This window comes from Chenopodium album, chromosome 6 (genome assembly GCF_948465745.1).
Source record: "Chenopodium album chromosome 6, dcCheAlbu1.1, whole genome shotgun sequence".
In the NCBI taxonomy this organism is placed as follows: domain Eukaryota; kingdom Viridiplantae; phylum Streptophyta; class Magnoliopsida; order Caryophyllales; family Amaranthaceae; genus Chenopodium; species Chenopodium album.
The window spans coordinates 22,948,047-22,968,428 of NC_137839.1; the positions used below are offsets into that span (position 1 = coordinate 22,948,047).

Genomic DNA, 20,382 nt, shown 5'->3' on the forward strand with positions numbered 1-20,382 from the left:
ATATATATATATATATATATATATATATATATATATATATATATATATATATATATATATATATATATATATATATATATATATTGACAAAGGATACAAACAACTACATATTAATATTAAAGCGAATAGAGTGAACCGCCGCTTCTCCTGCTATTAGATGAGCCCTGTAAACTCGCTGACGATCCACCTTATTAATACTACAAACCTGGAAGCGAGAACCAAGCTATATAATTTTCCGGATAAGCCAGATATAATCGACATTGCGCTGGCCCTGACCGCGAAGCAAGGAAACCAGATTATATGAATCAGTCCAAACAATAAGAGAGTGAAATCCGCAATCAAAAGCCCATTGAAGCCCATACAAGCATGCCAACGCCTCCGCATGTAGAGGAGAGGAACAAACACCGTAGTTACTCCCACCAAAGATTCGCTCATCCAGGGGGTCATCGTTATCCATACACCAACCCATTCCAGCTTGTCGAGAGTTTTTGAACCAAGAACCATCAACTTGAAGAGAAGGTAAAGAACTCCCATGGGGTTCTAGGCCAAGCTGAGCATTGTGAAAGCCCGGCGGAGAAGAGGCACTACCGTCTGGCACCGGGATAGCAGAAGTACTATCTGAATTGACATAGATTAAGTGATTCTCCATGACCTCCCTAAACAGAGCATCAAAGGGTCGAGGCGCTGAAGAATCCCTAAAGATTCTGGAATTTCTGCATAACCACAAGGTCCAAAGTGTACCGACAAAGGTACCCAACCGAGCACTTGAAGGACCATCCTGACTGATGAAAAGTCGGATATAATCTTGGATCCAGTCTGAGAGAGAAAGGTCTCCATTGAATTCTGAGCGAATGCCAAGGCATCCACCCCTCCATACCGAACGCGCATTGCTGCACATTCTGAAAAGGTGTTGTAAATCCTCTGGTTCCGTACTACAGAGGTCACAAAAAACGTCTTGAATCGGGACCCCTCTGTGATGAAGTTCCCCCTTTACCGCGAGAGCGCGATGCAACAGCTTCCATAAAAACAGCTTCCATTTAGAATGCAACTGGAGAGACCGGAGAATCTTCCAGAAAGAGTCCGTAGAAGAAGGAATGGGAGCCAAATGAAGCTGTTGTTGAAGCATTGCATAACCAGTTTTAACCGTGTATTTTCCAGAAGGAGTACCCGCCCAGTAACAGAAATCAGCTTGAGATGTATTAGGGGCCTCCATTGCCAGGATAGTAGAAGCATCCGCAGGGATAAACGAGTTGATAACTTTGGTAGTATCCCACCCCTTCTCCTGATGATTGATGAAAAAACTAACAGTATGGGGGCCTAGAGATGGCATCGGAATTCCAGGTTTGAACTCCGGGATGCACCCATTAACCCACTTATCTGAACCAGCTAGAGTGGACTGGCCATTTCCAATTTTCCAACAACAACCTTGTTTGAGAAGTGTGTCCGCCTTTAGTAAACCTGGAAGAGCATAGGAATGTCGCCCAGAGTAACGGGGCCGAGAAATAGAGCTGTTGGAGAGAAAAGTTGTGCGAGCCCCAAACACTTTAGAGACTTGCAGTTGCGGGTTGGAAACGAATCTCCAAACCTGTTTCATTAACAACGCTTTATTCAAGGAAGACAAACAACGAATGCCCAAGCCACCCATCCCACGAGGGAGGTGCATGGTATCCTTATTAACCTAATGCATGCCTTTGTTTTCCGAGTGCGCCCAAAAGAAACGCATAAGCAAGGAGTCAATTTTCCCCGTAACCGAGATCGGCAGGTCATAGCATGCTAACACATGGGAAGCCATTGCAACGAGGATTGAGTTAATGATAATTAACTTCTGCGATTGTGATAGGCGAATAGCATTTAAACAATGGATCCTTCCAATTATTTTGTCGACGATGAATTGGAAGTGATCTTTCTTCTTCCCAACGAAGTCAATAGGAGCCCCCAGGTGATGATCAAACACCTGGACATGTTTCATTTGGAATATAGACTTAAACCCGATCTGGGAAGGCGAGCCAATGTTCGGGCTGAATTTGATCAGTGATTTTGACAGATTTAGCTCTTCTCCCGAGATCTTGGTAAACCTTTGAATAATCCGCATGATATTGGTACAGGAAACTGTTGACGGCCTAAAAAAGATAAGGGCATCATCTGCGAAGAATAGATGGGAAATTGTAGGGCTTGTACGAGAGAGCTTGATTCCCTGAAAAAGCTTCAAGTCCTGGCCCAAATGCAGCATACTAGAGAAAATATCCATGCAAAATAGGAAAAGGTACGGAGAGAGAGGATCACCTTGGCGGAGACCACACTATGGCGTAAAGGTGTCCGAGGTAGTCCCGTTTACCAAGGATTTATAAGTAACCGTGGCAAGGCATTGTTGGATCATCTGTAACCAGCAAGCCGGGAACCCAAAGGCTTGTAGGACCTGTAGAAGAAAACTCCAATGGATTCTGTCATAAGCTTTGCTCATATCAATTTTGATCGAAGCAAGCCAATTGATGCCTGTTTTAGAGCCATTAATTTTCTCCATCAGTTCATGGCTTAGAAGAATATTATCCGTCATTACCCGCCCTTGGACAAAGGCATGTTGAGATTCCGAAATGAGAATAGGGAGATACTGGCGTAATCTTGCCACCAGACACTTGGACGCACACTTATAAATCGTATTGCAGAGACTAATCGGTCTTAAATGGGCCATTTCTGTTGGGGTGCCAATCTTAGGAATCATAACAAGGACGGACTGATTCCACTCCTTCAGGAGAAACCCCGAACGGAAAAAACTTTGAATACCAAGGACCACCGAGTCTCCCACAACATCCCAATGAGACTTAAAGAACTCGACTGTGATTCCGTCTGGACCTGGAGACTTACAATTCCCTAAAGAGAACATGGCAGAACGAATCTCAGCTGCCGTGAAGGGACGCTCTAGATTAGCTATTTGGGAGGCATTAAAACGAGGAAGATCAAGCTCTCTCAGAACCATATCAATATCCGGATCATATATATATATATTAGAGAGAGAGAGAGAAAGTGACACTCTACGTTCCAACTTTTCGTCAAGCTAAGTGTCGCGCCACGTAGGATAGATTTAAATAGACTTCATAAGATAAAAAAGTTTTTTTAGAATTCTATTTGGATAGTTTTTTAGGATAAAATTGTTAGTTTAGAGTTTTATTTTCAATAAAAATAGTAATATTTCAAATGTACAAATTGAATTATAATTTTATTCAAAAAAATTATTAGATTACAATTCTAAAATAATATCATATATATTTTGTATCATAAAAAATTAAAATGAAGTTTACCTTGTATAATTGAAGTGATTTTTTTTTTTTCTAAATATTTTGGAATTGAAGTAAAAATTATGTGATTTGCTTTGATTTTGATAGCCTTGATTGATAGTCTTATTGGGTAGATTAGAGCTTATTAAGCTATATATCCTTTCATCTTGTTCAATTAGTTCTTAATTTGGTTGCTGATCTGAATATGAAGTGGGGTGAAATTGTTGTTCTTCGTTGAACATCCTGTGGTTCTTCGTTGTGTTTGCTCTGTTCTTTAGCTTGACGCGTCATGCTCACCATCATCATGAATTCAAAATCTTAACAAGAATGTATGCGATTACTTCCACCTATCCAAAACCCTCACCCCTATGAAAATTAATGTATCAATCTTCTTTAATCGCAAATACTAGATGTAGTACCAAATAACCTAAATGCAGAAATTAATTAATGATACAAAAATTATAAAAAGACTGAAATACCCTTTTCCAAAAAAAAAAAAAAAAACTAATTCGCCATTTCACTAGGATTTTAGATTTTACATTTTTTTTTAATTTTGCAACTCATTTCACTCGCCAACTTTTTCCTTCAATCACCTTTTTTATTTTTGGGCAATTCAATTCATTTCACCATTTTCCTCACAATGCTTCAATCTGAGCCTTAGAGACGAACAAGTCGTTCACCGCTCATAAACCATCCAGTCTAAAGTTTTTTTTGTTTAATTGTTGTAATTTTCATTATAAGTACCCCCGTCTATGTTTTTCGGGGAATACTGTTTACCCTCGGAAATCTTATCCGGGGTATACTAAAGACCCTCGGAATTCTTATCCGGGGGGTACTAAAGACCCCCGGAAATCTTATCCGGAGTACCCCTCGAAATCTTAGCCGGGGAGTTCTAAAGACCCTCGAAAATCTCATACGGGGGTGCTGGAGACCTTCGGAAATCTTAGCCGTACAAGATGAAAATGTTTTTTTGTTCGATTGTTCATCTAGTACAACACATATTTTTCACACCTCAAAAAAAGCGTCATAGTGCACTTTATTATTGTCTAGAATTTATAGTATTGAATATTAAATAGGATACAAGATTGAATACATTAGAATTTAGTTGTAACTCAAACGGTAGGGATGATCATATAATTAGGAGTACACAAAATTTAATTTTAATCATTTTGAAAATAAAAGTGTAAGGATTAAGTTAAAACAAGGACAAAATTGGAATATAATTTTTTTTAAAAAAATAAATTATTCTACATTTAGGTAAACTTATCCCTGCATTTAGTACTCCTCTTTTTAATGATTGTATTGGAAAACTACCCTATTCTATTTAGTAGGTTTTTTTTTGTTGAAGTGAAATTATTATGAGTGACCCGTATTTAAGGGTGTAAATGAACCAAACCGATCAATAAACTACTCGTGTTTGGGCTTGGTTGAAGCTCGTTCATGTACGTTTATTTAATAAATGAGCAGAGCTTGAACAAATTTTGAACCTTTTTTAATAAATGAGCTTGAACACGAACATAGATATGCTCGTTCAAATAAGTTCATGAACAACTCGTTTATTTATATTCATGAACTACTCGTTTATTTATGTTCATGAATTATTTATTTATTTACAATTGTTAATTTAGTTATTAAATTTATAATTAAGATTCAATTATTAATGCTAATTTTGAAAATTTCAAATATCAAAAGTACAAAACTCATTTATTGGAGAAGCTCGATTATTATTAAGTTAGTTCATGAAAGGCTCGTTAAATAAACGAGTTGTTCACGAACCATTCGTGAACATGTAGTGTACAGATCGTGCTCTAACTCGCCTAAGTTAAATGAACTTGAACAAGCTAATACTCGGCTTGGTTCGGCTCATTTACACCCCTACCTGTATTTACTTTTTGAAAAGAAAAGAGAGCTACAATGGACTTGACCAAATTGCCCTCGTTTGTGTTCTTCTTCCTTTCTCCTCTCCCAAACCACCGCACAACGACCACCAACAGTTAAACACCCCACAATCAGTCCACCGCCACCAAAATACAATATAATTTTTATTTACGATTTTATATATCGTTCTTTTGCAAACAACAGTTTGAATCATAATTTTATTCTCTGAATCAGTGACGAAATCAGGTTTATGCTCTTCTTCTCTCTCCTCATTTCAATTTAATTAGATTTACAATTCTCTCTTTTTTTTTGTTGGGTTCAATCTGATTTTTTCCATTTTGATTATTCCCAAGGTTAAAATTTACATATAATTGACGATTTTTTTTTTGGTTGCTAGACAGAATTCAAAGGTTTTTGCGTCGAATTTTGCTTAAAAAATCCATTTGAAATGTATTTGTTGGTTAATTGAATGATTGGCATGCTTATAATGCACTCCAAATGTTAGATAAAATGCTAACAATGGAAAAAAAATTCCCCTTATTTTAGATTTTGATGTTTATGAAACTACCCACATTTTCTTTTATAGAGTAATTGACTTTATACAACTCCATTTCATTTATAATTAGTGAGAATTTATAGTATTTCGTGCTATTGATCTTTTATAGTATCAAACTTACATGAATCTAGTTATAACTGTTGTAGTTCATCCTAATACAATGTTGAAATTGACAGGTTATTGAATAATGGAATGGTTCTTAATTGTGCTCTCTGCTTCTGTGATTTGGATTGCCTCTTTATGTAAAATATTGCACATATCTTATTTTTCCACAAAAGGTCAATACTTCAACATTGGTAGGTGCGTTGTTTTCGAATTTATAGCGTTGATATATTTCAATTAATTATATTATACGAAGTATATGATTGGGAATGTGTACAAATGTACAATCTTATAATAGCTTGCAATATATATACGTTGTATTTGCATTTTTAATAGTAATTCGGAAATTAAACTTTTGAACTATGTGTGAAGTGTTCTATATTTGCTAATGGGAATGGTAATTGATTTATCCTGTAGGTGACACCCTACACAAGAAGGTTGTCTTGCTCGTGATTGCACATCCTGATGACGAGTCCATGTTAGTTGATCTGGTTTTCTTGTCGTGGTTTAAAATGGTTTTTGCATATACTATGAAATGACAGGTTTTAATTATTCAATTTTGCACTTTTTCATATCTAGAAGAAGACATTGGAGTGTAATTATCATTGAATACTTTTTTGCTGCATAGTTTTTTGGGTAAATTAGAAAGAGGGATAGCTCCGGAAGAGTGACCAAAGTTCAAAGGGTCACTTGAGCTTGTTGTAGATATCACATTGTTAGAGTATGTGCCACTATACAAATTATACTCCTGTATCATATTACTTGTGTTAATTGTAAGCTATTATTTCAGGTTCTTCACTCCGACGATTAACTATCTGACATCAAGAGGGCACAATATTCACATCTTATGCTTGTCTACTGGTAATGCAATATTTCCAACTTTAGGACTTTGTGCTCAGACCCATAAGCATGTATCTACAACTCAGTATCATCTTGTGACTTTCTTAGTTAGTGAACAATTACAGACAACCCTTAGATATTTATCTTGAGCTTTAGCTTCATTTTTGCGTGCTTTATATTTTGGTTTGTTGACTATCCTTATTCTAGTCTTCTAGATCTGTCTTCAAAAAAAAGTCTTCTAGATCTTGGATGTACCATGTACCTAATAGCTTTTAGTTAAGCCTCCTATAGATTGTTTAAGGGAGGGCCAAATGCACACTACTTTATCTCCTAGCTATTGAAGAGTCATAGAGGTTGTTTACAAATATATTCTACTTAATGCATATATCTTCACGCCTCTCAGATTTCTGTGTTTGTTCTCTTTTGCTTTATAATTTCCTTTCATCTTTGGTGCAAAGGAAGTTGTAGTAGAATTCAGTACTTCGTATTCGATTTCATCCATTTCTTGTACAGAGTTACAATTTACCTTTTTTCATATATATAGGTAATGCTGATGGGATGGGAAAAATTAGGACAGATGAGCTCTACAAGGCTTGCTCTATGTTAAAGGTGATATATTGTGTTTGGCTTATTGCTATCCTATCTATGAGTTGCTACCTAGATGAACCTGAAAAATATTTTCTGCCTCCTTGTGATTGTTTGCATATATTTATGCTTTGACTTCATAATGGTGTAGCCATTAGAGGCAAATATATTATATTGCATCTAATGTTGATAGTTGGTGATAACTTTGTAAAGGATGACTGGAATTGTGGTGATAAAATTTTTCTTTGTGAGCATAGTAGTTTCTTTACTGGTGTAGACCTTGTTCAAAATCATATTATGTGAGCTTGATATCAATCTCTTTGTGCAGGTTCCTCTGAAGCAAGTGGTTGTCTTTGACCATCCAAAGCTTCAGGTTTGAAAAGCAAAAGTATTCTAATATGGGTAATGTTATATGTAGCCCTAAGGGCTCTATATAAGCATTAAATAAACTCTTGGAAATTGTATAAAATTAGGAATTCATGACAAAAACACGCGTAAATCAGTGTTTTTAGTGTTTATACTTTGATGATTTCTTAACTTTTTACGATTTTCAAGTGTAAATTTATGCTTATATGTAGCCCTAAGGGCTATGTATAACATTTTCCTTCTAATATTTGACTCTTTTTATTTTATTATTATTATTTTTTTTTTATATTCAAATGAGGACGAAAAATTCCAAGAAAGAAAAAGCAAACAAAAAGAAGGAATATTTGACTTTATAGTAGTACAGCTAAATGATACTCTCAAAATGTTATAGCATCTTCTTGCTGTGACTAGGATGGGTTTGGCAAAGTGTGGAACCACACCTTAATTGCAAAGATAACATCAGATCTCATGGCATTGATACAGTGAGATTCATCTTTCTATCTTTTGTGGCTTTGCATGTTTTTAGTACTTTATTTTTGGAGTGTATATTTTCTAAAATCATTCAAAGGAAATTTTGAATCTTTCTGTTCACATTTCTGTTGGGCGTTTATGTTCACATTTTGGTTGTACTGCATATTCAGTATTGTTAATTGATCTCTTCTTGGAATCTGCAGGTAATTACATTTGATAGTTATGGAGTTTCCGGCCATTGTAATCACCGAGATGTACATATTGGAATAAGGTGACTTCATCAACCACCTTTAAATCTTGATTTCGATTGTCATTTTGGTTGATACTTCATCTTTATTATGTGCAGCTCCTATATCATTTGCATTCATTGTTTTCTTGTCATATACTATTATACTTCTCTATTCTGCATTCTGCATTTGTGCTGTAAGCTGCACATTAGTTCGTGTTTTTTTTCTTAGCTATCAACGCTTGTCTGATACATGGATAGAACTATGTGTTTCTTTTGTCTATCTGCTTGATCCAATAACTTGTTTTATTTAGTGTAGTAGCATCATGTGCTCACTTGATCTTGGGCTTAGCTTATCTTCTTCTTCCCAAGTCCATTGTTTTAGACTTTTAGTGGATGAATGATTGGTCGAAGTCTAAATTTAAAGGTTTCTTTGTATTGTAACAGAAAGGTACTAATTGATTCCCAGCAAAATAGTTTTGAAGCATGGGAATTGGTAAATTTTTCCCCCCTACTAATTATAGACAATGTATCTTTTTTTTTTTTTTTTTTTTTTTTTTTTTTTTCTGAGGTCCTATAGACAATGTATCTTGTTAGCTTTTGTAATTTTTTTCCCCCTCATTGTTGTTCCAGGATAGTAGCAGTGTTTTGCGGAAGTATAGTGGACCAGTAGATATTTGGTTATCCATCTTTATGGCCTGGTGTCTCCCTCATAGGAAATTTGTTTGTGTACTGAATGAGCATCCTTTTAAGAGCTTTTGAGCAAAGGCACAACACGCAAGCCAGTGGGCTTGGTAGGTGTTCTAACTTCTTTTCTTCTTCTGTTCAGCTTCAGAGTATCCAAGAAACGTTCCTTTCGTATGATTGAATATTGTTCTTTCATCGACCCCATTAACATCTTAAAAGTCTTGACTTTGTGCATTCACACCCTTCCCCCTCTTTCTTCCAACTATTCTGGTCAGTACTTAATCTACCCTGCCTTAGTCAAGGGCCGTAGTGATCATGGGGTTGGGTTTTTTTTTCCTGACTGTTCTGAAAAAATGTGCAGGTTTAGGAAACTATTTGTATGTTTTTCAAGTTACACATATGTGAACACACTTCAAAGGATTATGCTTTAGACTTATGGTTCAGGACCCGAGGTAAATTGGTTTGTACCTTAGTTTAGGTCTCTTACAATTTTCATCGTACATGTGAAGTTAAAGTTTGTCATGACTGATACATGGCCAGATTTGTGGTTCAAGTTCGAAACTTAGTGGAGGTGATTTTTGGAAGAACTATGAATTCACCTTGAGAGTGTCATTGTCGTTCACAAAAGATTGAAAGAATCAGTAAATTTGCAGTATACCCATAATTATTGTTGGAAGATCTATACACGGATGATGGATCCAAGGGAGAAATGTTCTTAGGTAACATGTTTGTTGCATCCTGATTCCCAAGGAAAAACAAGTTTTGTTGCAAACATCTGGATCGTTGTTTTAAAGTGAAAGCTTGTTTGCTGCAAATGGGCTTAGGTTAACTACTTAACTATGTTGCAAAATATCGGATCTTTGTTTTGTTGAGGTTAGAAGTTGTTTGATGAATGCAAAATAATAGTAATTTCACTGATGTGTAAGCTTAAGGCTAGCATGACTTTTTTAATTTTGTAATTTGGGTCATAGTGCTCTTCTTCTATTGTTTTATGGACACTGTCATATCCCCTTAACTTCATGAATCTTAAAGGTGAAAGCACGCCATTTGAATTGAGTTTGGTTCCAGTGATGAGTCTTTCAATTTGGAAATGGGTTTATTATGGCTCTGGTCATAAGTCAGCCTATTGTGATATTAATCAATTCTTCATGTTAAGTCTTTGATTAGTTTTTTACGTCTTTTATGATGCTCAAAAGTTATTGCTTCATTTCCCTTTATGTGGTTAATTTTGGCCCTTTAAATCCCAAATTACCCCAATTTAATTTAGTTTTTCTCTGTACTACATCACATGGACTCTTTTGTAAGTTGTAATGAACGTTCATATAATAAGTAGTCAACTAGTCAATTATGCCATATAATAAGTAGTCAACTAGTCAAGTATGCCATAAAGTATCCGACTTTAGTAGGTTGTGAAAATTTTCAATGATTTTGAACTAAAATGAAATGTCTAAGTGTCCTACTTATATGACTCATATCCAAATGTCGAGGGGCTAACACGGGTAGTTAAGGTGAAATTAAGTGGGAGTAACATTTAGTCATAAACTATACCCATATATGATAAATGTATAAAATCGATCAATTATTTTACGACAATGTTAAATAGAAATGTGACCTATGATTTTAAAATGAAGGGAGTCGTGTTTGACTTGTTTCTAAGTTCAATTAGATATCGATATGTTGCAAAATTGTCTGATGCTAATAGAGTTCCTACATGCATCTGTTGAAGAAATCATATGAAGTTGGTCAGTAATAGCCAAATTCAGGTAGATATGTGATTGAAGATTCCCCCAATGTGAAAAGAAAATCAAGTGGGGATTACTTTTGATTTTTAGCATTGGTACGCTCTGCTTCCTTTAGAAAAGCTCCCATCCTCCCCTCTCTTTCGTTTCTAAACATTGCAACCACCTTATTTCCACGAGGAGCAAATTTCTTAACACTAAAATACCTCCAGTTTTTTTTAGTTGTAACTTTGGGGTATTATTTGTGAGATATAAATATTCCAAAGTTGCAACTAAAAAAAACGGAGGTAGTATTATATTTTTGACATGATTATTTATTGATACAAATATGAATTTGACACGTCACGACCTATGTGATAACTCCATGTTCAATAAATTATAGGACAAGAAATACTGAATTTGTGCTCTTATCCTTAAATCTATTGACCAAAAATTTATAATCTTGTCGTGTAGAGATAGTGAGCCACAACTTACATAGTGTCTTATGCAATAAATCCATTAATTATGTATCATTTTCATGCCCTACTCTCACATGGTTTCGTACTTTAGGGTGTACTAAATTTTAATTTCATTGCCAAACTTTTATTATTGATATTTGATAATCTTCACTAATATACAAGGCATATTCAGGAAATCAAAAGTGTGGGTTCGGAATAATTAAATAATATTGTAATTAATAATAATGTAAGATACACTATAGTTCCTTTTTTTAATTTTTTATTTTTATTGCAATGTTGGTGATATCACACTTATCAATGCAAATTTTATTACTAACATATCTTAAATTTATATTTTCGTAAAAAATATAAAAAGTTGATATCAAGAAAGTATTTTTCAACATATGAATTGGAAAAAACGGGAGTAAATATTGTAAAATTAATATTCAATAGAATACATTTAGAAAAAGTGGGATTTATATAAGCATTTAATATAAATGGCTTTTATGGGAATCAAACCCAGACCTTGTACCCCAAGTGCACTAACACAAACACCCTAGTTAGGCTCACTACTTTACGTCTTTATCTACCTTAGTTATGTACATAAATTGTACTTATTCTTTGTTTAAGTTTTTTGTTCTTTGTTTAAGTTTTTTGTTTTTAAATAATTAAACCACCATGGAACGGAGGTAATAATATGTTTAATTTCAACTCAGGTTAATAAATCATAGAAAATATAAATCTATAAACCCAAAATTTTTAATCTTGTCGTGTAGAAGTAGTGAGCCACAACTTACATTATTTCTTATGCAATTAATCCATTGGTTATGTATCATTTTCATGCCCTACCCTCACATGATTCCGTACTTTAGCCACTGTTTAGGTTGTACTAAATATTAACTTCATTGCCAAACTTTTATTATTGATAATCTTCACTACTACAAATATCAATACTTCTCCTACCACTTTGATAACCCATTCTCTTCAAGATTAATAATGAATCAGAAATTTTTTATTCTTTTTTCTTTGTTATTTCTCATCCTCAAAACTCAAGCTCAATTTTCCTTTCTTTCAAGATTATATAAACCTGACGTATATCTTCTTGGCTTTCAATCTCATGCACATGGACGTCGACAGTATCATCATCTACCCCTCGGACTCGATGCTGTAGGTGCAGAATCTACCGCATTTGATTGTGAAGGTAATGGCCCGTACGTTGGAGTTTCCGATGGTCGGATATTAAAGTGGCAAGGTCCTTCAATTGGTTGGACCGTCTTTGCAATAACCAGTCAAGATAGGTATACATCTTAAATATACTTAACCTACTTAGGGTTTGTTCTCTTACGTTGAAATTCAGTTCAGCTCAGTTCAGTTCAGTTCAGCTCAGCTCCCAATTTCCTTCTCTTATAAAATATTCAGTTCAGTTCAGCTCAGCTCAAGTCAGTTCATTTCAGTTCAGTTCAGCTGAGTTCAGTCAATGAGAACAGACCCTTATATAGTTATATGGAAATCCTAAATTACAAATATAGTGAGGGACGACTTAATTAATTAAAACTTTCCTCCAATTTGACAAATTTCTAGGTGTGATTCATGACGTTTTGAAAAAAAATTAATAAAAAAATTTATAAAGTTATTTTATACAAATTAAACTCAAAATTATCAAAATATACGGACGCAAACTGATATATACAAGTATCTAACATTTTTTAATTTAAATTTCATATCATTGTGATTTAATTACAGTTCAAATGCATGTGATGGAATAAATGACTCCTCTTTAGAACAATATTGTGGTAGACCTCTTGGATTGAAGTTTAACATGGCAACTTGTGAATTATACATTGCTGATTCAAGTTTTGGATTAGTAAAGGTTGATCGTAAAGGCGGTGTCGCTACTTCACTAGCCACCAGTGCCGATGGGGTACCATGTCGCTTTCTAAACGACCTTGATATCGACTATGAAAGTGGTGATGTTTATTTCACTGATTCAAGTTCTCAATATCATCGATGGTAATATATACTTTATAATATCAAATTTCTGTAATTTTTACATATTAATAATAAAAGATATTATTGATTGAAATAATACATTGCCAAGTGTGTAACGAAAAGTATTGCATTAAAAAGAAAACAGAGTGTGCATAGCTCTATTTCATTTTATGTACAGCTAGGATTAATCCTTTTAGTATATTCTTGCAAAACTAACTTGTTATGAAAATATACAATTTTCATTTAATATTATTTGCAACAACTAATGAAGTATAATCATTTACAGGGAATTCAGGAAAATAGATAAGAAAGATCGAAGTGGAAGATTAATAAAGTATAACCGAAATACGAAATGTGTGACCGTGTTAGTTAGAGGTTTATCATTCGCAAACGGAGTAGCTTTGAGCAAGAACAAAGACTTCATTCTTGTTGTCCAAACAACTCTATATCAAGTGCAAAGGTACTGGCTAACCGGTCCGAAAACTGGAAGAAACAAAGTGCTTATGAAACTTGCAGGTCGACCAGGTTACATCAATCGAAATGCTTATGGTGATTTTTGGATTGCCCAAAACCCGACTAAACCTATTAAAATCAACGAGGGTGGAATGATATTAGAAAGTTTAGATACAAATGATATAATAGATTGTAGTGATGTGAAAGAAATTCACAATAAGTTGTGGATAGGTTCTGTTATTCAAAGTTACATTATCTACACTAGGTAAATATTGTTTGTAAGCCTACTTTGGGGTTATATGTACGAAAAATAATGTTTGTAAAGTAGTATTCATAAACTGTAAAATAATTTTACATACAAATGATATAATAGATATTCTTCAAAAATTAATGTTTGTAAAGTTGTATTCATAAATTGTAAAGTTAGTGTAAAAAAAAATCAAAAGTTGTCCTCATATAAATAAAGGATAATTATCTATTTGTTATTGATAGATTAACTCTTTTTAAAGTAGTTAAAATCATTTTTTTTTTCTTCTTCTCTTGAAGGAGTAAAAATCAAATCATGCATGTTATTGAGAAGGTTAGAAGACTAAAGTGGAATTATAGAAAACATAGAGCACTAAAGTGAGATTGAGAAAATCCTTGTTAATATGCCATATTAACATGGAATGTTTATATGGGGCAAAATTGTCAATTCCTATGCTTGAGTAAGGGTATGGATGTCAACAAAAAGTTTGGCAAATATCAATTTCCCCTTCCAACTTCATCTCCTCAACTTCAACTTCCCTCATCCTCCATTCGCAAACAATCAAACATCCCCATATCAATTTATCACTCCTTCGTCACTTTTAAAATTGAAACCTTCAATGGTCAGTTACAATGGAGATATTGAAAATGAGGACAAATCCCTACCCTTTAGGTTTAACTGAACCCTTTGTTTCACTCTTTATTCTTAGGGTTTATGACACATCACCTGCAAAAATAAAAACTTAAAAAAAAAATAAAAAAATAAAAAAACCGTCTCATATTTACAAAAATGGCAACATATTAACATTGTAATGTTAATATGCCATATTAACCGGGCACCGCTCAGTGAAATTATGTCAAACCTCATAACACTAAGGGTCTGTTCTCTTACATTGAAATCTAGTTCAGTTCAGTTCAGCTCAGTTCAGTTCAGTTCAGTTCAGCTCCTAATTTCCTTCTCTTATAAAATATTCATTTCAATTCAGTTCAGTTCAGTTCAGCTCAGTTCAGTTCAGTTTAGTTTAGTTCAGCTCAATTCAGTTCAGTTCAGTTCAGTTCAGTTCAGTTCAGCTGAGTTCAGTCAATGAGAACAGACCCTAAGTTGGAAATTTTCCTGTCTCATTATAATCTAACTTTATATATATATTTTTCAATTATATAGTGATCGATACATCTCACTTAATAAGTTAATAGTAGGCTATCAATCGGTTATAACATGTTTGAAGCGGATAATTGAAGGTTTGACTTATTTATAATAGACATCCAAATGTTATACTACCTCTGTTTCTTATTATGTACAACAAAGGAATATTTTATGTCTTATAAATAATACCCCTTTGTTGCACATAATAAGAAATGGAAGTAGTATTTTTTTTTTACAGATTTTCCAAAAACAGGTTAGATCCAAGTGCAGACAAACAACTACACAAACACAAAAGAAAATACAATTTCTTCACTTTCTGTACGAACATGACTTGATTAGAATTTCATATTTCAGCAATAACACATTTACTTTAACATACTAAGCTAGAAGGTCTACTACTAGAGAACATTGAGATGTTGTAAAGCAAGGAATGGAAGCAAATTAAAGCATTAAGGAAACAAATAAAAGGATGCAACTCATTATTTATGGGATCAATTTGAAGAATAGTTCAGGCTCAAGCTTTTGTTGCATCAGTAAAGCCATCCTTTCGGACATTTCAGGTGTAAACTGATCGTCTTTGGTCCATTCCCACACTTTCACAGCCTTGTTATCTTCAAAGCTACACGAGTCTATAATTTGTTGTATGATACCATCACTTTCTTCTTCGGAAGAAAATGACATTCCTATAAATTCGCTAACATCTTCAGTTGAACTGTGAGCTCGGTTTTTAGATTTTCGTACTGCAGCAACAATACCTTGTCTGATCTCTCTGTACTAGCTGTTAGTAGATATGCAAATTAAACGGAAATACTTATCTCAAAATTGTGTAGACCAATTGACAATAACCGCATCGTGGAGAACCACTTACCTAAAAGACGATTCCGCGCTACCTCCCGGTGCAGTAGACTAGAAGCGGTCGCCTCCAGGATATGCACAGCGCCGGAGTTTATGTGCACTCACAAACCCGACAGGAACTCAGAATACTTGCCTAGAAAACTTAGAGAAGAGAAAAGATTGATTGTTATTTTTCTTTCGGAGGTGAACAAGGTTTATTTATAAGGCAATGGAGGGATTAAAAACAACCAAAAATTAAGGGGAAAATGGTCATCAATCAAGTGGTGTAACATCCACCCATTGATCCCCAATAAGAGCTAGCTTTTATCAACATTAAAAGGGGTAACGATTAGTCTTTAAGTGACAACATTAATCAGCAATAATGCCCATTAAATTAGCAATAAGAGGAAGCTAAAATTAAGGGATTCCAATAGCCATTAAATCCCAACAGTCAAAAGAATAAACACCATAACTTCTTTGTTTTATTTCAATAACTTCCAACAATCCCCCACAGGTTCGAAGAAGTGAAAATAAAGAAAGAAAGAAAAATAAATTTTGGGCAAAACAAAACAATTGCATAAGTGTCAATGTCCCGCGTCTTGAATTAACACATAGTGGACATCAAGCTATGATCCCTCACCTACCAAGTGACTTTCGTCTTGAACTCAAAAGGGATTTAGAGACCCGTCACTTTGAGCCACACAATTGAACATGTATAATATTCTGAAATTCCGCGAATAAAGATGACGCATTATACTGGCCATACGTCCAGCCTGGATGCTCATAGGTGCTCTAGAGTATAAGCCCATGAAATACTCATAGGAAGCGGCCACACTTCCACACCTAAGTAGGTGAACTCCATCAAGTGTGAGCTACAACACACCTCCAAAATATGGATATGGGTTCATTAAGAGCCGTATGCTCAACCTCCTTCTCATTTGTAGCTAAGCACAAACAAACATCTAGAGATGGACAAATAAAATAAAAATGTGCTTCCGAATTATGACATAATGTTCCCCTTTGAACTCATGGTGAGTAGGAGTTCACTATTTCACAATTCATACCACGGGCTTTAGCCCTATCTCTTCCGATGTTTCCAAAACTAGTTTTTTTTTCCATAGGCCTTTAACGGATCCGTAACATTTCTTTTAGACTTAATGCAGTCTAGTGATATCACCCCATTCAACAAATCATCTTTGACATCAAACTTATAGGCATGGTTCAATCAAAAGTAATCATGATTTGCAAATCACAACGAATTCCCCTTCAATGGGATAGTTGCAAGCACATTTGCTCATAAGAGCCATATACTCTTGATCATCTTGCCTCATAACCTGTCAATTCAAGAGCAATAAATTTATATTATTCCAAAACAAACATAGCAAAACAAGGTTGCTTTGCACAATTCCCAAAACATAGCTCCACCACTTAGTGGTGCAGACATAACCACTTGAGTTTGAAATCATTGTTGAACTTCAAGACTTCATGGAAACTTCTTGCAATAGTGCAAACTCTTATCTTTTGTACTTTTCAAGTACTTATGCATCCTTCTCAAAACTATCTAATGATCATTGCTCGAGTTAAGAGTATACTTGCTTAATCTACTTACAAAATAAGCAACGTTAGATTAAGCATAGTTCCCAAGAAACATAACACTACTAAATGGACATAAATTGCTCCATATGATCAATAAGATCAAAAACTTTATATCGTATCAATGACTCATCCATCACAAGTTTAGTCTTAAAGACTTCCAATAAAACTCAGTGAATTAGCAACGAAATCCCTAAAAGAAATACCAAGCATTACAATCCTAAGAAAAAAATTGTAGAATTCTACACATAGTTAGACATAACCTAACTCATAATCAAGGACTTCTTCCATGAAAACAATCACTCATTATATTCCACTGATTTAAAGTTAATACTCTAAAGACATAGAGATACCAAAACAAACTTGTAAGGAAAACTCAATCATAAACTATCTTTAGCTCAATTAACCACTTTTAGGCTTTGCATTAAACAATAGAAAATTCTAACATTAATGCCTCTCATTCCTACTAGATTCAAGTAATCTAGCTTGGATATCCAACCACTTGAAACATAGTAATAATACACATATATGCTCAAAGACAATTTATTCAATAAACAATCAGTTAGGATATGCAATTTATCAAGCTCCATATGATCAATAAGATCAAAAACTTTATATTGTAGCAATGACTCATCCATCACAAGTTTAGCCTTAAAGACTTCCAACAAAACTCAATGAATTAGCAACGAAATCCATAAAAGAAATACCAAGCATTACAATCCTAAGAAAAAGATTGTAGAATTCTACACATAGTTAGACATAACCTAACTCATAATCAAGGACTTCTTCCATGAAAACAATCACTCATGATATTCCACTGATTTAAAGTTAATACTCTAAAGACATAGAGATACCAAAACAAACTTGTAAGGAAAACTCAATCATAAACTATCTTTAGCTCAATTAACCACTTTTAGGCTTTGCATTAAACAATAGAAAATTCTAACATTAATGCCTCTCATTCCTACTAGATTCAAGTAATCTAGCTTGGATATCCAACCACTTGAAACATAGTAATAATACACATATATGCTCAAAGACAATTTATTCAATAAACAATCAATTAGGATATGCAATTTATCAAGCAAAAACTAAGCAAGACTTTGAGTCCAACACTGATTCTTTATACTTCCCCCACATTGGACAACAAAGTCCGATTCAAAACCCTTACCAATGCACCCACATTCTCAATGAATGAAATATTTGGATATAAGAACCTCCCTCCAAAATTCACATGGGGTCTTTATTAACATAGATTTCTTGTAAAGAAAACGCATAAGTTTATAAAACATGAACCCCCACATGAAAGGACAAGGTTCAAATACCAAAATAGAGCATAAACAAATACATGGTTGGGAAAAAATTCCCAACTATGTCATAACACTGAGTATAATAGCATATAAGGTGGACAAGAGCAGAGATCTTTGAAACATTGAATTAATCAAAGATAATAATTCAACAACATCTCAAAATATTAACTCCCAAGCCACCATATAAAATTCAAGGCATTTACAAATTACTCATGCTTTATTCATACAGAATTATAATACAATAAAGAGTCATAGGCGGTAAAAATAAACCATCATAAAATATTGGAAAACCGTAGTCAATTCCCAAAATACTTTTCTCGAAAATTCTCCAAAGAGAAAGCCATACAATCTCCTTAAGTAAAATTATCACATAATTTCCCTTCACAAAACTCAACAAGTTTGAGAATTATAAGTTTCACACAGACATGTTAAACCGAGGATAAAGTAATGAGATCAATTGAGTTATGAATAAAGCTTTTCAATACAAGTATTTCATATCATGGATTCAAACAATTGACATATATAGTACATCTCAAATCCATACTCAACACATACATGAATCATGATAAAAGTAGTACTCGGAGTACATACATGCACCTCAAAAAAATGTTAAAAACATTGCTCAAAAGCATCCTACTGAATAACAAGTTACTCCACAAAATGTAGAACCAACAAATTAAAGGTAACTGATTATGTTCAATATAATGTCATACTCATAAAATATCGGCATTATAACTTTTACTTTCTATTAATCATTCAATAAATATTTAATTGACAAATTCAACATGCAACGTACTTTGTTAACACCCACAAAAGCATATATTTGTTAAGATGATTACTAGGAATTAAACCAGATAATAAACATAATAACACGAGACTTAGTTTAGAATGAACCTCCCTTGAATTAAATCAAGTAACATGTGTGAGACCTCTATGAGATGCCCAACTGTCCTCGTTGTAAATATGGGTCTCAAGATGTCATCATAATTCACTAATATGAGCAGCTAGTGACAATCCAACCGTTGAAAAATAAACCTCATGTGTCCCAAACATACTCTCAAAATTTCAGCTCAAACCGACCAAGGATGACCTTTGATCGGGGGTCATCTTTGGGACTGCTCCCGAAAATCCGCGATTATCGAACAAGTCCTAAAGTCTCAAAAATATATATCAAAAGCATTAGAGAATATCAACAAAAACTCCACAAAACAATGAGATTTAGGAAACATTATAATACTCCGTTATGTTATCATATAAGAATGCAAAAAGTTATGCATATATACAACAACATAATATTATTAGCCAATCAAAATATTAAATAACCCATATTACTATATTCGTAAGACCACATTTTCACAAAAGATAGTATACAAGTATAACCACAAAATTGAATAATAATTACATAATTACAAGCATGTCTTATCATTCAACTAGATCATATGTAGTCATCAACACAATATTCTGAGGGCTTATAAACCCCCACATTAATTCAATACATTATGTTTGTTAATTAAAGCACATTACGGGGCATACAACATTCATACTAAAATACTAACTTAAATATGAAAACAAGATTACATGTCGTACTAAATTGTACGAACATAGCCTTAATCCCAAAATGTGATAACCCTGATACTATGGATAAGCTGCGGCC

General features: G+C 34.0%; 2 protein-coding genes and 1 pseudogene across 3 annotated transcripts; 2 read left to right on the forward strand and 1 right to left on the reverse strand.

Annotated features, from left to right (window-relative positions):
• Nucleotides 1-223: 223 nt before the first annotated feature.
• LOC145636799 (uncharacterized) lies at nt 224-2,974 on the reverse strand. The gene is made up of 2 exons (XM_081688345.1): nt 2,417-2,974; nt 224-1,585 (listed from the first exon to the last, which is right to left on the reverse strand). The coding sequence occupies exons 1-2, from the start codon at nt 2,972-2,974 to the stop codon at nt 224-226; spliced, it is 1,920 nt and encodes a 639-aa protein (XP_081544471.1).
• Nucleotides 2,975-5,214: 2,240 nt separating this feature from the next.
• Nucleotides 5,215-10,039, forward strand: LOC145634749 (uncharacterized; annotated as a pseudogene). Its single transcript, XR_014113526.1, has 12 exons — nt 5,215-5,396; nt 5,883-6,002; nt 6,226-6,286; nt 6,599-6,669; nt 7,193-7,257; nt 7,562-7,606; nt 8,011-8,081; nt 8,274-8,341; nt 8,744-8,792; nt 8,930-9,090; nt 9,345-9,435; nt 9,524-10,039. The product of XR_014113526.1 is annotated as an uncharacterized LOC145634749 (transcript).
• Nucleotides 10,040-11,846: 1,807 nt separating this feature from the next.
• Nucleotides 11,847-14,066, forward strand: LOC145634750 (protein STRICTOSIDINE SYNTHASE-LIKE 10-like). The gene is made up of 3 exons (XM_081686136.1): nt 11,847-12,457; nt 12,903-13,169; nt 13,435-14,066. The coding sequence occupies exons 1-3, from the start codon at nt 12,156-12,158 to the stop codon at nt 13,868-13,870; spliced, it is 1,005 nt and encodes a 334-aa protein (XP_081542262.1). The 5' UTR covers nt 11,847-12,155; the 3' UTR covers nt 13,871-14,066.
• Nucleotides 14,067-20,382: the final 6,316 nt, after the last annotated feature.

Coding starts and splice junctions, on each gene's coding strand:
- LOC145636799 (XM_081688345.1), bottom strand. CDS start 2,974: ATGGTTCTGAGAGAGCTTGATCTTCCTCGTTTTAATGCCTCCCAAATA. Junction 1,586..2,416: donor ATTGGAGTTTTCTTCTACAG/GTCCTACAAGCC, acceptor TTAATGAAACAG/GTTTGGAGATTCGTTTCCAA.
- LOC145634750 (XM_081686136.1), top strand. CDS start 12,156: ATGAATCAGAAATTTTTTATTCTTTTTTCTTTGTTATTTCTCATCCTC. Junction 12,458..12,902: donor GCAATAACCAGTCAAGATAG/GTATACATCTTA, acceptor ATTTAATTACAG/TTCAAATGCATGTGATGGAA. Junction 13,170..13,434: donor AGTTCTCAATATCATCGATG/GTAATATATACT, acceptor AATCATTTACAG/GGAATTCAGGAAAATAGATA.